At 49.2% G+C, this 17500-nt stretch overlaps 2 protein-coding genes across 2 annotated transcripts in view; both read left to right on the top strand.

Annotated features, from left to right (window-relative positions):
• Nucleotides 1-17500, top strand: part of LOC123774712 (uncharacterized) — a 241123-nt gene that overhangs the window by 139679 nt on the left and 83944 nt on the right. The window lies entirely within an intron of this gene.
• The window catches only part of LOC123753519 (uncharacterized abhydrolase domain-containing protein DDB_G0269086-like), an 11322-nt gene continuing 5493 nt past the window's right edge, over nt 11672-17500 (top strand). Inside the window, exons 1-2 of the mRNA XM_069310917.1 lie at nt 11672-11749; nt 12401-13681. Coding sequence (XP_069167018.1) covers nt 11672-11749; nt 12401-13681 — 1359 coding nt within the window. The remainder of the gene's footprint in view (nt 11750-12400; nt 13682-17500) is intronic.

Below are 17500 nucleotides of genomic sequence, written 5' to 3'. Positions count from 1 at the left end.
CTGTAACACACAGAAATCACAATAGCGTGATGCATCAAATGAACAAATTCCACAAGGGCCGTGACGAGGGTTCGAACCTGCGTCCGAGAGGATCCCAGACGCTGCCTTAATCGACTGAGCTGCGACATGGTAAAATGAATTGCAACCGGGAAATCATCTTGATTTATCAACGGATCCTGCAGTCTCTCCGAGACACAAGGCAGACACGATTAAGGCAGCGTCTGGGATCCTTTCGGACGCAGGTTCGAACCCTCGTCACGGCCCTTGGGGATTTGTTCAAGGCTGTAGCAGGTTTTTAGTTTGCAGCGCGTCCTCCAAACAAAGATCCAAAAGTGATTCCATGCACCCACCAAACCCCCTGTTTATGAATGAAAAACGGTTTACACACGACTCACAACTGCTGACGTTCGAAAATATCCGGAACAAGTGTTTCACTGACGAATTTTGTTCGAATCACAACGCTATAAATGCTTCACCCACGTACTACAAATACAAATAATCGCCAACAGAACCTAAACACCTAACCTAACATATCCTATGCCTATATATACACAATATGCTAATATATTATAATATTAATTTATACATGAGAAAATTCCCGTTTTGAATGAACAGCATGTTAAAATTTATGAATGCGTCTGTGGGGTCGACCGCTGGGTGTAATGGACTTGAGTCGAGGACGGGTTGTTATTTTGTCAACAAGGCCTCTCACAGGGACAACACATGCAAATCTGTAACCAATCCCGTCAACTAACAGCTTAAGCCGCCCTGCTTAATGCCAATCGGTAGCTTAGCGCTGTAATATGAACTAATTAACAGTGAAATTGTCAAAAGGTCGTATATCTGTGTGATAACTTTGAGACCCCGCAGTAGGATCGAACTTGCGTCCGGTAGTGCGTGTGCCTGGGTAGTTCAGAGACACGGGATCGATCCCATTGTATGATCTCAATATTTTTATGATAAGAGTTAAAATCATCAGGGCTAGAACGCTCCAGTTAGTTATGTGAGAGAAATTGAACCTATCCCCAGGTTACAGCCTGTCCTCAGTCCATTCCATCCAGCTGTCGACCCCAAAGTTGCATTCATATATTGCAAAATGCTATTCATTCAAAATAGGAATTTTCTCAAATATAAATTAATATTGTTATATATTAGTATACTGTGCATATTTAGGCATTGGTTAGGTTAGGTGTTTAGGTTCTGTTGGCGATTATTTGTATTTGTAGTACGTGGGTGAAGCATTTACAGCGTTGTGATTCGAACAAAATTCGTCCGTGAAGCACTTGTTCCGGATATGTTCGAACGTCAGCAGTTGTGAGTCGTGTGTAAACCGTTTTTCATTCATAAACAGGGGGTTTGGCGGGTGCATGGAATCACTTTTGGATCTTTGTTTGGAGGACGGGCTGTTATGCATGATTGATGACGTCCGAACACTTCTCTAACAAGTGCTTCGCTGACGACTTTAGTTCGAACCCCAACGCTGTAAATGCTTCACCCACGTGCTACAAATACCAGCTGAATGTAATGGACTTGAGTCGATTATGGGTTGTGCATAAACCGTTTTTCATTCATAAACAGGGGGATTCATAAACTTCCTTCTTTGACCCTGTCGTAGCTCAGTCGATTAAGGCAGTGTCTGGGATGCTCCCGGACGCAGGTTCGAATCCTCGTCACGGCCCTTGTGGATTTGTTCATTTGATGCATCACGTTAGTGCGATCTCTGTGTGTAATAAACAGAGGGGGTTTGGCGGGTGCATGGAATGGACTTTGGGTCTTTGTTTATGAGGACTTGTTCTTTTAAACGACACTCTAGGAAGTTATCTTGAGGTTCCTATTATAACCACCGAAGGAGATAGTAATAGGAATAAGAATCGGCTCTTATTAACAATGTACCCAACATGAACTTGAGTCCTGGCTTTGTTGCTGTGGACTCTTCCCTTTCACAGTATATACTCAAATGCTCTAATCTTTCTAACAAACGTGACTTAACATAGGCTTTTCCCCTTCCATTTCTTTCTCTCTCTTTCCCTTTCTTTCTCTCTTCTCCCTTTTTCTGTTCATTGTCTTCTCCTACGCTCCCTTGCTATCCTCTTCTTATTCCTATTACTAGCTCCTTATTCCTATTACTATCTCCTTCGGTGGTTATAATAGGAGCTGCCTCGTATGGGCCAATAGGCCTGCTGCAGTTCTCCTTATCTTGAGGTTATCTTGAGATGATTTCGGGGCTTTAGTGTCCCCGCGGCCCGGTCCTCGACCAGGCCTCCACCCCCAGGAAGCAGCCCGTGACAGCTGACTAACACCTAAATACCTATTTTACTGCTAGGTATTAGGGTTACTACTTATTAGGTTATTTTACTACTAGGTATTACTACTAGGGTTATTCATGCCCGTGCCACAAAAAGGTGGCACGGGCATGAATAACCCGTAAGTGGAGGCCCTTTGGAGCCATTACCTGTATCAAGAGCTGATATCATACTGGAGATCTGTGGAGGTGCGACTGCACCCTGCGTGACGGGAGATGTCTCCCGTCGTAAGGTGACCCCCGTCGTAAGATGACCCCCGTCGTAAGATGACCCCCGTCGTAAGATGACCCCCGTCGTAAGGTGACCCCCGTCGTAAGGTGACCCCCGTCGTAAGATGACCCCCGTCGTAAGATGACCCCCGTCGTAAGATGACCCCCGTCGTAAGATGACCCCCGTCGTAAGATGACCCCCGTCGTAAGATGACCCCCGTCGTAAGATGACCCCCGTCGTAAGATGACCCATGCCCCCCTGCTATAAAATACTAGCCCCCCCTTAGTTAAGCGAGAGAACCCTCCATTAATTGGTGGCTGTTAGCAACGCCTCGGTGGTAACGGGTGACAACACAGCGGCTTGTCTCACCTCGTTATCACAGGGACGCCGCTTAAGAAGCCGGATGGCGCCAGCCCGAGACTGACTGTAGTTATAATTGACGGATGGAAACGGCAGCTAGTGGTGGTGGCCACGATACCGCTTGCCTGCGGTCAAATATTACACAAAACATCTCCCCAGACAAAAGTCTCTCCCCCCCCCCCCTAACAAGTGGTTATAGCATCTTTGTCCGCCGGCGACACGGGTTTAGAGAAAGCCACTTTGCAACTGACGGCTCGTTGACCGCCGCCAACTATGTTCCGGCGGTCAACAGGTGGAACCAAAAGTGGTGTTGTATTGGCTATTTCCGCCTCCTTTACGCTATCTATGATGGCGGTGTTATCTACAAGGACCACGGATATCTGCCTCTGATGACTACCGAAGAGCTCTGATGACTAGCGAAGAGCTCTGATGACTAGTGAAGACCTATGATTAGTGAAGGGCTCTGATGACTAGTGAAGAGCTCTGATGACTAGTGAAGACCTATGATTAGTGAAGGGCTCTGATGACTAGTGAAGAGCTCTGATGACTAGTGAAGACCTATGATTAGTGAAGAGCTCTGATGACTAGTGAAGACCTATGATTAGTGAAGGGCTCTGATGACTAGTGAAGAGCTCTGATGACTAGTGAAGACCTATGATTAGTGAAGAGCTCTGATGACTAGTGAAGACCTATGATTAGTGAAGAGCTATGATGACTAGTGAAGAGCTCTGATGACTAGTGAAGACCTATGATGACTAGTGAAGACCTATGATGACTAGTGAAGACCTATGATGACTAGTGAAGACCTATGATGACTAGTGAAGACCTATGATGACTAGTGAAGACCTATGATGACTAGTGAAGACCTATGATGACTAGTGAAGAGCTATGATGACTAGTGAAGAGCTCTGATGACTAGTGAAGACCTATGATGACTAGTGAAGACCTATGATGACTAGTGAAGACCTATGATGACTAGTGAAGACCTATGATGACTAGTGAAGACCTATGATGACTAGTGAAGAGCTCTGATGACTAGTGAAGAGCTCTGATGACTAGTGAAGACCTATGATTAGCGAAGACCTATGATGACTAGTGAAGACCTATGATGACTAGTGAAGACCTATGATGACTAGTGAAGACCTATGATGACTAGTGAAGACCTATGATGACTAGCGAAGACCTATGATGACTAGCGAAGACCTATGATGACTAGTGAAGACCTATGATGACTAGTGAAGACCTATGATGACTAGTGAAGACCTATGATGACTAGCGAAGACCTATGATGACTAGCGAAGACCTATGATGACTAGTGAAGACCTATGATGATTAGTGAAGACCTATGATTAGTGAAGACCTATGATGACTAGTGAAGACCTATGATTAGTGAAGACCTATGATTAGTGAAGACCTATGATTAGTGAAGAACTATGATGACTAGCGAAGACCTATGATGACTAGCGAAGACCTATGATGACTAGCGAAGACCTATGATGACTAGCGAAGACCTATGATGACTAGCGAAGACCTATGATGACTAGCGAAGACCTATGATGACTAGCGAAGACCTATGATGACTAGTGAAGACCTATGATGACTAGCGAAGACCTATGATGACTAGCGAAGACCTATGATGACTAGTGAAGACCTATGATTAGTGAAGACCTATGATGACTAGCGAAGACCTATGATGACTAGTGAAGACCTATGATGACTATTGAAGACCTATGATGACTAGTGAAGACCTATGACGACTAGCGAAGACCTATGATGACTAGCGAAGACCTATGATGACTAGCGAAGACCTATGATGACTAGCGAAGAGCTCTGATGACTAGCGAAGAGCTCTGATGACTAGCGAAGAGCTCTGATGACTAGTGAAGACCTATGATGACTAGTGAAGACCTATGATGACTAGTGAAGACCTATGATGACTAGCGAAGACCTATGATGACTAGCGAAGACCTATGATGACTAGCGAAGACCTATGATGACTAGCGAAGACCTATGATGACTAGCGAAGACCTATGATGACTAGTGAAGAGCTCTGATGACTAGTGAAGAGCTCTGATGACTAGCGAAGACCTATGATTAGTGAAGAGCTCTGATGACTAGTGAAGACCTATGACTAGCGAAGACCTATGATGACTAGCGAAGACCTATGATGACTAGCGAAGACCTATGATGACTAGCGAAGACCTATGATGACTAGCGAAGACCTATGATGACTAGTGAAGAGCTATGATGACTAGTGAAGAGCTATGATGACTAGTGAAGACCTATGATTAGTGAAGACCTATGACTAGCGAAGACCTATGATGACTAGCGAAGACCTATGATGACTAGCGAAGACCTATGATGACTAGCGAAGAGCTCTGATGACTAGTGAAGTGCTCTGATGACTAGTGAAGAGCTCTGATGACTAGTGAAGACCTATGATTAGTGAAGAGCTCTGATGACTAGTGAAGAGCTCTGATGACTAGTGAAGACCTATGTTGACTAGCGAAGACCTATGATGACTAGCGAAGACCTATGATGACTAGTGAAGAGCTCTGATGACTAGTGAAGACCTATGATTAGTGAAGAGCTCTGATGACTAGTGAAGACCTATGATTAGTGAAGAGCTCTGATGACTAGTGAAGACCTATGATTAGTGAAGAGCTCTGATGACTAGCGAAGACCTATGATTAGCGAAGACCTATGATTAGCGAAGACCTATGATTAGCGAAGACCTATGATGACTAGCGAATACCTATGATGACTAGTGAAGACCTATGATGACTAGCGAAGACCTATGATGACTAGCGAAGACCTATGATGACTAGCGAAGACCTATGATGACTAGTGAAGAGCTCTGATGACTAGTGAAGACCTATGACTAGTGAAGAGCTCTGATGACTAGTGAAGACCTATGACTAGTGAAGACCTATGATGACTAGTGAAGACCTATGATGACTAGCGAAGAACTCTGATGACTAGCGAAGACCTATGATGACTAGCGAAGACCTATGATGACTAGCGAAGACCTATGATTAGCGAAGACCTATGATGACTAGCGAAGACCTATGATTAGCGAAGACCTATGATGACTAGCGAAGACCTATGATGACTAGCGAAGACCTATGATTAGTGAAGAGCTCTGATGACTAGTGAAGAGCTCTGATGACTAGTGAAGAGCTCTGATGACTAGTGAAGAGCTCTGATGACTAGCGAAGAACTCTGATGACTAGTGAAGAGCTCTGATGACTAGCGAAGACCTATGATGACTAGTGAAGAGCTCTGATGACTAGCGAAGACCTATGATGACTAGCGAAGACCTATGATTAGTGAAGAGCTCTGATGACTAGCGAAGAACTCTGATGACTAGCGAAGAGCTCTGATGACTAGTGAAGAGCTCTGATGACTAGTGAAGAGCTCTGATGACTAGCGAAGAGCTCTGATGACTAGTGAAGAGCTCTGATGACTAGAGAAGAGCTCTTATGACTAGTGAAGAACTCTTCCTGCCACAGCGCGTTTCTATAGGTCTTATCCAACATGTTTTTCACTAGAACACGATCTGAACCCCTCGCTTTCCAACCAGGTCCCGAATTAATATGGATGTACACGGGGCCGAGAGTGAAAGAACCCCGCCTAAATTCCCCCCCCCCCTCACTCCCACACCCTGGCCAGGATTCGAACCCAGATCATCCCGCTGGCAAGACACAGACCAGAAAAAGAGGCTAAAGATTGATGTTATAAACGGAGCCGCTTGCCAACATCCTCCTCCTCCACCCCCCCCCCACCCCGGATAAGACGATATTGAAGCTCTCAAAACTAATTTATAACCGGACAAAGGCGGAGACAATACGATGATCCGAGACAAGAACGAAACAGGTGTAAACCGAAGTTCAGTTGAAACTTCGGTTTCAACTCTCTTTTTTGTCCATATCGTAGCTCAGTCGATTAAGGCAGCGTCTGGGATGCTCCCGGACGCAGGTTCGAATCCTCGTCACACCCCCTTGTGGATTTGTTCAGGTATAAACCTCCCCACATGCACACGAGGGCATTTCTTTGTTGTTCTTGTTCGAGTCTTAACTGTTTATGTAAAGAGAGAAATGGAGGGAGGGAGGCAGGGATCCCGGAGGAAGTAGGTAGCCAAGAGGGAGGGAAGTGGCCTGCAGGAGGGAGGGAGAGAGAGAGAGAGAGGGAGGGAAGTGGCCTGCAGGAGGGAGGGAGAGAGGGAGGGAGGGAAGTGGCCTGCAGGAGGGAGAGAGAGAGGGAGAGAGAGGGAGGGAACCTGGTAACCTGGCAACAGTGGTGGGAGAGACAAGACCCAGAACGCGGTCAAAGGCTCGTGCCAAGAGAATCCGTCTAGCCCGGCTGGCTGGCTGGCTGAGATGGGTAGGGACGAGGGAAGAGGAGGCTGGGGAAGGATAGAGGCTAGGAAAAGGGGGGAGACAAGAAACCATGGGGAAGAGGGGAGAGAGAGAGGGGAGGGGGGAGCCCGAGGGTTTGTTAATGGGAGGAGAATAACCCTCCAAGGGGAAATGGGCTGTAAGAACAAATAAAATGAGGGGAACGAAGGAGGAGTAAAGTTAGAGACAAAAGAAGGGCCAGGAAGGGGGAGGGAGAGAGAGAGAGAGAGAGAGAGAGAGACAGACAGACAGACAGACAGACAGACAGACAGACAGACAGACAGACAGACAGACAGACAGACAGACAGACAGACAGACAGAGACAGACAGTCAGTGAGCCCGCACCTATAATTCACCTTTCATCTTCGTTGCGGCGAGGGGACGACACCCTTACCTGTTGGTACAGCTGCCACAGCTGTGAACGGCAGACACGTGTGTGCAGACACCAGACACACCAGTACACACCAGGCACATGTGAGTACATTAGTTGCATGTCTCCACATTAGACATATGTGTACACTCCACATACACATGTGAATACACCTGACACAGGTATAGACACCAAGTGTAGGGGTATATCGCCTGTGTGTGCGCGCGCGCGCGCGCGTGTGTGTGTGTGTGTGTGTGTGTAATTACTTAAATGTAATTACCTAAGTGTTGTTACAAGATAAGAACTACGCTCGTGGTGTCCCGTCTTCCCAGCACTCTTTGTCATATAACGCTTTGAGACTATTGACGGTCTTGGCCTCCACCACCACCCCACTTAGCTTGTCCCAACCGTCTACCTCTCTCTTTGCAAAATAAAATTTCTAATATTTTTGCGGCACATTTGTTTCCTTAGCTTAAGTTTATGTCCTCTTGTTCATAAAGTTCCGGGTCTCAGGAATTCTTCCCTGTCAGTTTTATTAATTCCTGTTAGTATTTTGTACGTAGTGATCATATCACCTCTTCTATCGTCTAGTTTTGGCATATTTGACGCCTCTGAGGGGGGGGGGGGGTTCGAACTGCTAATAGCCCTTGTAAATTTATTATAATACATTCCGAAGTTTTTTATTTTATACATCATGGTGAGACCAACCCATGAGTATGCAGCCCCGGTACATAACCCCCCCCCCTCTCCCTCCCCCACTTGAAACTGCATAAACCGAAACTAGAAAAGGTTTCAACATATCCAATAATACGTGTTTTCTGAAGCAACGAGACCAAGAGATGAAGAAACACTAAGGGAACTGTGTATCATCACACTGAAGGGGAGGAGGAATAGGGGGGTAGACATGATCACGACATGCTAGATCCCAAGGGGGGTATGGACCAAGTAGTTCAAGACGTAATCAATGCGAGACGCAGCGGGAATGGAAACTGGAGACTAGGAAATCAACTGAAATGAATTAGATTTGGTAGTTGTCGATGAAAAATTGAATGTCAATCATTTGCTCAATCACTATGCACTTATTCACTCACTCACTCACTCACTCACTCACTCACTCACTCACTCACTCACTCACTCACTCACTCACTCACTCACTCACTCACTCACTCACACATTTACTCAAACGCTCACATGTTGAAGCTGTCTTTAAATACTTCATTATATTCTTTCCTCACGGTCGCCCACATAATGTCCTTGGTCTACTTCCCGCACCTGGTGTTCCCCTGCCACCACCCCCTCTACCTCTGGTGTTCCCCTGCCACCACCCCCTCTACCTCTGGTGTTCCCCTGCCACCACCCCCTCTACCTCTGGTGTTCCCCTGCCACCACCCCCTCTACCTCTGGTGTTCCCCTGCCACCACCCACTCTACCACCACCCCCCTGCCACCACCCCCTCTACCACCACCCCCCTGCCACCACCCCCTCTACCACCACCCCCCTGCCACCACCCCTTGTACCTCTGGTGCCCCCTGCCACCACCCCCTCTACGTCCCCTACCTATCAGGCCGCAAGGGTACCCTCCCCTACCCAGCAGGCCGCCAGGGTACCCTCCCCTACCCAGCAGGCCTGTAACACCACCAATTGTAACACCACTCTAATGTACACCTATAATGGAACACCACTATAATGGAACACTAAACTAATAATGTAAACACTACTTATCCTGAGTAACACTTCCCCATCGGTTGCACTTGATAACACTGTTATGAAACACGGTAATGTGAGCTGACATATGATGGTTACTCCGGAACCAAAAGATACACTGCCAATAAGGAAATGCTAACACAAGGATTAAATACGCTGCCACCATCTGCCTTTGACCATTGAGACTATATCAAGCAACGAGGCAAGAAACATTGCTTGACTTGGAGAGTACTTTCTATGACTGTCATTAATTGTCATTGTCATTGTCATTGTCATTGTCAGCCACTATATCCAAAAGGCTAAGAGGATTCAACAATTGACACAAACGGGAAATTTATCATGAGTTTATTAAAGACCAAAATTATGTCAATCACCACTTATAAATCCTGCTCTAACACTGGCAAAAAGTTAAGAAATTTGGACATGGAACAAAACTTCAGAGATCACACACATTACCTTAAGACCTGTCTCTCCCTGGCTGAGATGTTCTTCACAGCCCTCTCTGGACCCCGGTGTCCGGCACTCTGTCCTCCTAAGTCCCAACAGGACCTCTATATACAACCCCCACAGGGGGAGGGGGAGATCTGCTGTTGATACCTGCCCCAAGAATGTAAAAGCTCGGCCACACGTGTACAAACACTTAAGAAATATTTCAATAAGCTTGTTTGACATTCACCATACACTCTTCAAGAGAGGAGTTATTAATTACGTGTGTGACTGACCTCTGACCTGGCCAAAAGGGGGAGACCCAAGGATGTTTACACATAAGAATCTGGGGTCTAATTCCCTTGCATGAAATATTACATACTTGAAACTATGCTGACTAAGACTAACCCAGGAATTTTTTTAATCAACATACAAGATAAACCGGAGGTCATCTGGGCTGACCTCTTGGAGAAGGCTTCCCTGGGTGTGAACTCTAAGGGGGGGGGGTGGTCATGGGTGTTACAGGCCGCCAGGGTACCCTCCCCTACCCAGCAGGCCGCCAGGGTACCTTCTCCTACCCAGCAGGCCGTCGGGGCACCCTCCCCTACCTAGCAGGCCGCCGGGGTACCCTCCCCTACCCAGCAGGCCGCCAGGGTACCTTCCCCTACCCAGCAGGCCGCCAGGGTACCCTCCCCTACCTAGCAGGCCGCCGGGGCACCCTCCCCTACCCAGCAGGCCGCCGGGGCACCCTCCCCTACCCGGCAGGCCGCCAAGGCATCCTCCCCTACCCAGCAGGCCGCCAGGGTACCCTCCCCTACCCAGCAGGCCGCCGGGGCACCCTCCCCTACCCAGCAGGCCGCCGGGGCACCCTCCCCTACCCAGCAGGCCGCCGGGGCATCCTCCCCTACCTAGCAGACCGCCAGGGTACCCTCCCCTACCCAGCAGGCCGCCAAGGCATCCTCCCCTACCCAGCAGGCCGCCAGGGTACCCTCCCCTACCCAGCAGGCCGCCAGGGTACCCTCCCCTACCCAGCAGGCCGCCAGGGTACCCTCCCCTACCCAGCAGGCCGCCAGGGTACCCTCCCCTACCCAGCAGGCCGCCAGGGTACCCTCCCCTACCCAGCAGGCCGCCAGGGTACCCTCCCCTACCCAGCAGGCCGCCAGGGTATCCTCCCCTACCTAGCAGACCGCCAAGGTACCCTCCCCTACCTAGCAGGCCGCCAGGGTACCCTCCCCTACCTAGCAGGCCGCCAGGGTATCCTCCCCTACCCAGCAGGCCGCCAAGGCATCCTCCCCTACCCAGCAGGCCGCCAGGGTACCCTACCCTACCTAGCAGGCCGCTAGGGTACCCAGCAGGCCGCCAGGGTACCTAGCAGGCCGCCAGGGCATCCTCCCCTACCTAGCAGGCCGCCAGGGTACCCAGCAGGCCGCCAGGGTACCCAGCAGGCCGCCAGGGTACCCAGCAGGCCGCCAGGGTACCCAGCAGGCCGCCAGGGTACCCAGCAGGCCGCCAGGGTACCCAGCAGGCCGCCAGGATACCCAGCAGGCCGCCAGGGTACCCAGCAGGCCGCCAGGATACCCAGCAGGCCGCCAGGGTACCCAGCAGGCCGCCAGGGTACCCAGCAGGCCGCCAGGGTACCCAGCAGGCCGCCAGGGTACCCAGCAGGCCGCCAGGGTACCCAGCAGACCGCCAGGGTACCCAGCAGGCCGCCAGGGTACCCAGCAGGCCGCCAGGGCTTCTCAAAATTAGCGCAATAAAATATGTCCCCAACGCTATATTGCACTTTGCATCCTTTTGGTGTGTTGTTAAGAGCGAGTGGACCAATAGCAGTTTTATTGGCAATAAGGAAGGAGCTTTTTAGTAGCAATTGTATTGGTGGTTTGTTGTAGTTAGTGGTTGTAATGGCGGGCAAGTACTCGTCAATGGTGGTAGATAGTAGAGCCACCTGTGAGCCACAGGTTGAAGCTGTGGAACCACCTGTGAGCCACAGGTTGAAGCTGTGGAACCACCTGTGAGCCACAGGTTGAAGCTGTGGAACCATCTGTGAGCCACAGGTTGAAGCTGTGGAACCACCTGTGAGCCACAGGTTGAAGCTGTGGAACCACCTGTGAGCCACAGGTTGAAGCTGTGGAACCACCTGTGAGCCACAGGTTGAAGCTGTGGAACCACCTGTGAGCCACAGGTTGAAGCTGTGGAACCACCTGTGAGCCACAGGTTGAAGCTGTGGAACCACCTGTGAGCCACAGGTTGAAGCTGTGGAACCACCTGTGAGCCACAGGTTGAAGCTGTGGAACCACCTGTGAGCCACAGGTTGAAGCTGTGGAACCACCTGTGAGCCACAGGTTGAAGCTGTGGAACCACCTGTGAGCCACAGGTTGAAGCTGTGGAACCACCTGTGAGCCACAGGTTGAAGCTGTGGAACCACCTGTGAGCCACAGGTTGAAGCTGTGGAACCACCTGTGAGCCACAGGTTGAAGCTGTGGAACCACCTGTGAGCCACAGGTTGAAGCTGTGGAACCACCTGTGAGCCACAGGTTGAAGCTGTGGAACCACCTGTGAGCCACAGGTTGAAGCTGTGGAACCACCTGTGAGCCACAGGTTGAAGCTGTGGAACCACCTGTGAGCCACAGGTTGAAGCTGTGGAACCACCTGTGAGCCACAAGGTGAAGCTGGAGTCATCTGTGAGCCACAGGTTGAAGCTGGAGCCATCTGTGAGTCACAAGGTGAAACTGGAGCCATCTGTGAGCCACAAGAGGAAGCTGGAGCCACCTATGAGCCACAAGAGGAAGCTGGAACCATCTCTGAGCCACAAGGGGATGCTGGAGCCACCTGTGAGCCACAAGGGGATGCTGGAGCCACCTGTGAGCCACAAGGGGATGCTGGAGCCACCTGCGAGCCACAAGAGGAAGCTGGAACCACCTGTGAGCCACAAGAGGAAGCTGGAACCACCTGTGAGCCACAAGAGGAAGCTGGAACCACCTGTGAGCCACAAGAGGAAGCTGGAGCCATCTGTGAGCCACAAGAGGAAGCTGGAGCCATCTGTGAGCCACAAGAGGAAGCTGGAACCACCTGTGAGCCACAAGAGGAAGCTGGAACCACCTGTGAGCCACAAGAGGAAGCTGGAACCACCTGTGAGCCACAAGAGGAAGCTGGAACCACCTGTGAGCCACAAGAGGAAGCTGGAACCACCTGTGAGCCACAAGAGGAAGCTGGAACCACCTGTGAGCCACAAGAGGAAGCTGGAACCACCTGTGAGCCACAAGAGGAAGCTGGAACCACCTGTGAGCCACAAGAGGAAGCTGGAACCACCTGTGAGCCACAAGAGGAAGCTGGAACCACCTGTGAGCCACAAGAGGAAGCTGGAACCACCTGTGAGCCACAAGAGGAAGCTGGAACCACCTGTGAGCCACAAGAGGAAGCTGGAACCACCTGTGAGCCACAAGAGGAAGCTGGAACCACCTGTGAGCCACAAGAGGAAGCTGGAACCACCTGTGAGCCACAAGAGGAAGCTGGAACCACCTGTGAGCCACAAGAGGATGCTGGAACCATCTATGAACCACAAGGTGAAGCTGGAGCCATCTGTGAGCCACAAGAGGAAGCTGGAGCCATCTGTGAGCCACAAGAGGAAGCTGGAACCACCTGTGAGCCACAAGAGGAAGCTGGAACCACCTGTGAGCCACAAGAGGAAGCTGGAACCACCTGTGAGCCACAAGAGGAAGCTGGAACCACCTGTGAGCCACAAGAGGAAGCTGGAACCACCTGTGAGCCACAAGAGGAAGCTGGAACCACCTGTGAGCCACAAGAGGAAGCTGGAACCACCTGTGAGCCACAAGGTGAAGCTGGAGCCATCTGTGAGCCACAAGAGGAAGCTGGAGCCATCTGTGAGCCACAAGAGGAAGCTGGAACCACCTGTGAGCCAGAACTGTTGTTCCCTTTGATCATTTGAGCAGCGTCGTGAGAACATGGTACACCTCTTTCTTGATCACGTCTGTCTGTCTCTTGTCTGTCTGTGTCTGTCTGGGGGAGTGACGGTTGGGACGGGGGGATTGAGGGTGGGGGGGGGGGGGGGTGGGATTGGGGAAGTATTTCGAGGAGTAGTGGGCGGGGTTTGGGCGGGGGGGGGGGTTATGAATCACAAGGACAGAGGCAAGTTCCGGTGTTATTAACGGGGTTCCGCTAGGAGTCCTCAGCGCCCTACTCCTTCCTCCTTCCTCCTCCTTCTTTCTTCTTTGAGGAGTTTATCTTCTTATCTTCTTGTGTTCACCCTTCTTCCTCCTCCTCCTCGCCAGAGGTGGCAAGGGGCGCCCAACTATCCAAAAGGAATGTAACATTCGTGACTCTCTCTTTTTGTCACGTTCGAACCTCCTTCCGGAGTTTAGTACGTTTAACCTAGTTTTCTTCGGGAATTCAACACGTTTAACGTCGTTTTCTTCGGGAATTCAACACTTTTAATCTCGTTTTCTTGGGGAATTCAACACGTTTAACGTCGTTTTCTTCAGGAATTCAACACGTTTAATCTCGTTTTCTTGGGGAATTCAACACGTTTAACGTAGTTTTCTTGGGGAATTCAACACGTTTAACGTCGTTTTCTTGGGGAATTCAACACTTTTAACGTCGTTTTCTTCAGGAATTCGATACGTTTAACCTCGTTTTGTTCGAGACTTCGGTCAATTTAACCTCGTTTTATGTGGAATCTCAATACATTTGACCTGATTTCTCGTGAATTTCTTAATGTGTATATGGTTAATGTCGGAAATTCTTAACTGTTCTTCTATCGTCTTAATAAACCGTTATTAAGCAACAACATAATTGGGGAGATTATCAAGAGATTCTCGGGAACTTTAGTTCCACTCAGTGGAATGAGTTCTTCATTTCCACAAGGAATTCACGAGAATGGAATGAATACCTATGAGAAATTCTCTCTCTGGAGACTCCAGGAACGCGTGTTCGATCCCACTGTACAACCTCTCTTCATGGAAGCCGGTCGGCCGAGCGGACAGCACGCTGGACTTGTGATCCTGTGGTATTGGGTTCGATCCCAAGCGCCGGCGAGAAACAATGGGCAGAGTTTCTTTCACCCTATGCCCCTGTTACCTAGCAGTAAAAAAGGTACCTGGGTGTTAGTCAGCTGTCACGGGCTGCTTCCTGGGGGTGGAGGCCTGGTCGAGGACCGGGCCGCGGGGACACTAAAAGCCCCGAAATCATCTCAAGATAACCTCAAGATATGGTCCAGTCGGTGTGCTAAGGATATGGCCCATTTCACTGCCTCGATATTTTCTCACTGGTTCTTCTTTTGTTTATACAACTTAATTCAATTTTGTTTATATCTTCCTTGTCGCCTCCTCCTGCTGCTTCTGTTGTCTGTCTTATATCTTACCGTTCCTCAAGACGGCCAATTATACTTTGCACTCTCTGACGACGCCAAGAGGTAGTTTTATGTGACTAAGAATTTATTTGGTGCCGCTGAGCTCTATCCCTTCCGATTTGATTCATCCACATGGGGGATTTGTGTCGAGTGTGTTAACCTAACTTAACCTAATCTAACCTAGCATTAAATAACCTGACCTAACACTAATCTAACCTAACCTAACCTAACCTAAGCTAAGCTAAGCTAGCCTAGCCTAACCTAGCCTAGCCTAACCTAACCTAACCTACCTAACAGTAGCCTGGCCTAACCTAACCTACCTAACAGTAGCCTAGCCTAACCTAACCTAACCTAACAGTAGCCTGGCCTAACCTAACCTAACCTACCAAACAGTAGCCTAACCTAACCTAACCTAACAGTAGCCTGGCCTAACCTAGCCTCAACAAAAAGTAGCTGATTATATGAATGGTTAACCAGTGTCCATATTTTTTTAACAGTGCGACAGTGACCTCGTTGTTACGGTGACATTGACTTTGTTATGATGGCACTGTGACCTCGCTGTTACAGTGGCACAGTAACCGCATCTCCCTCCCCCTCTCCCCCTACTCTTGAACACTACAGTCAGCAGCAAATATTATGACAGTGACACCGTAGTGGTTGATGTATAGGCTCCGTAGTATGAAAGAATGAATGTAAAGTTAAAGCTTAAACTTTAAGCTTAGACTTAAAGCTTAAAGTTTAAGCTTTAAGATCTGTTTATAATCTGTTCCCCCCCCCCATGATAAACGACCAAGAAGTCATTGAACACGTGGGTGTTCAGCTGTTCATTTGTCAGCTGAGTGAATAGTTCAACGCACAGCAGGGAGAGGGGGGAGGAGGGACAAGGGGGGGGGGGGTCTAGAGTTGATTTTAGGTTAAGGGATTTGTAGTTGGAGTGTGACCTCGTGTGAGTGTGACCTCGTGTGAGTGTGGCTTTGAGTGAGTGTGGCTTTGAGTGAGTGTGGCCTCGAGTGAGGTATTGTACTCTCTTTTTCTCCTATTCCTTCTCTGTTCCATTATCCCCCCCTATTACATATCACCGTTTTCTCTTATTCTCCTTATGTCACTGATTTGATTACAGTGTTTTCTACTTTTTTTTTATCTGCCTGTGTTTCTTGATTTGTTGGCCATTCTCAGGTCTTTATTCTTTACTGGTTTCTGGTTTCTCTGCTTCCTTGGTTTCTTCGTCCGGGGTGGCTGTGTCTCTCTCTCTCTCTCTCTCTCTCTCTCTCTCTCTCTCTCTCTCTCTCTCTCTCTCTCTCTCTCTCTCTCTCTCTCTCTCTCTCTCATTATGTTCCATTTCCCTGTTTTTCATATCTCATTTCCTCTGTACTTCTTCCAGTATCTCTGCCTTTCTCCCAATTGCTTGTCTCATTTATCGTTTCCTGTCACACATCGCCTGTTCCTTCTGTCCCATCTTCCATTCTCCCAGCGTCCCGTCCCGTCTCTTCCTCCTCTTCCAGCCTCGTCTCTCCCAAAGAGCCTTCACAGTGACCCCGTGTGTGTCAACAATCCCTCCCCCCCCCCATCATCCTCCCTCCCTCCTCTCCTTCCCATCCCATCCGCCTCTCCTTCTCCTATCCGATACCCCCCTCCCATCTCGCCCCCCCCCCCTCTCCCTCCTGCTCGCCCTTCCTTTCCTTAAACGTCACCAACCCCCACTGTCCCTCTCTCTCTTTCTCTCTTTCTTTCTCTCTCTCTCTCTCTCTCTCTCTCTCTCTCTCTCTCTCTCTCTCTCTCTCTCTCTCTCTCTCTCTCTCTCTTTCTCTCTTTCTCTCTCTCTCTCTCTCTCTCTCTCTCTCTCTCTCTCTCTCTCTCTCTCTCTCTCTCTTTCTCTCTTTCTCTCTTTCTCTCTTTCTCTCTCTCTTTCTCTCTCTCTCTCTCTCTCTTTCTCTCTTTCTCTCTTTCTCTCTTTCTCTCTTTCTCTCTTTCTCTCTTTCTCTCTTTCTCTCTTTCTCTCTCTCTCTCTCTCTCTCTCTCTCTCTCTCTCTCTCTCTCTCTCTTTCTCTCTTTCTCTCTTTCTCTCTTTCTCTCTTTCTCTCTCTCTCTCTTTCTCTCTCTCTCTCTCTCTTTCTCTCTCTCTCTCTTTCTCTCTTTCTCTCTTTCTCTCTTTCTCTCTCTCTCTCTTTCTCTCTTTCTCTCTTTCTCTCTTTCTCTCTCTCTCTCTCTCTTTCTCTCTCTCTTTCTCTCTCTCTCTCTTTCTCTCTTTCTCTCTTTCTCTCTTTCTCTCTCTCTCTCTTTCTCTCTCTCTCTCTCTCTCTCTCTCTCTCTCTCTCTCTCTCTCTCTCTCTCTCTCTCTCTCTCTCTCTCTCTCTCTCTCTCTCTC

This window comes from Procambarus clarkii, chromosome 68, assembly GCF_040958095.1.
Source record: "Procambarus clarkii isolate CNS0578487 chromosome 68, FALCON_Pclarkii_2.0, whole genome shotgun sequence".
Lineage (NCBI taxonomy): Eukaryota > Metazoa > Arthropoda > Malacostraca > Decapoda > Cambaridae > Procambarus > Procambarus clarkii.
This window is presented reverse-complemented; position numbering and strand designations above follow the sequence as displayed.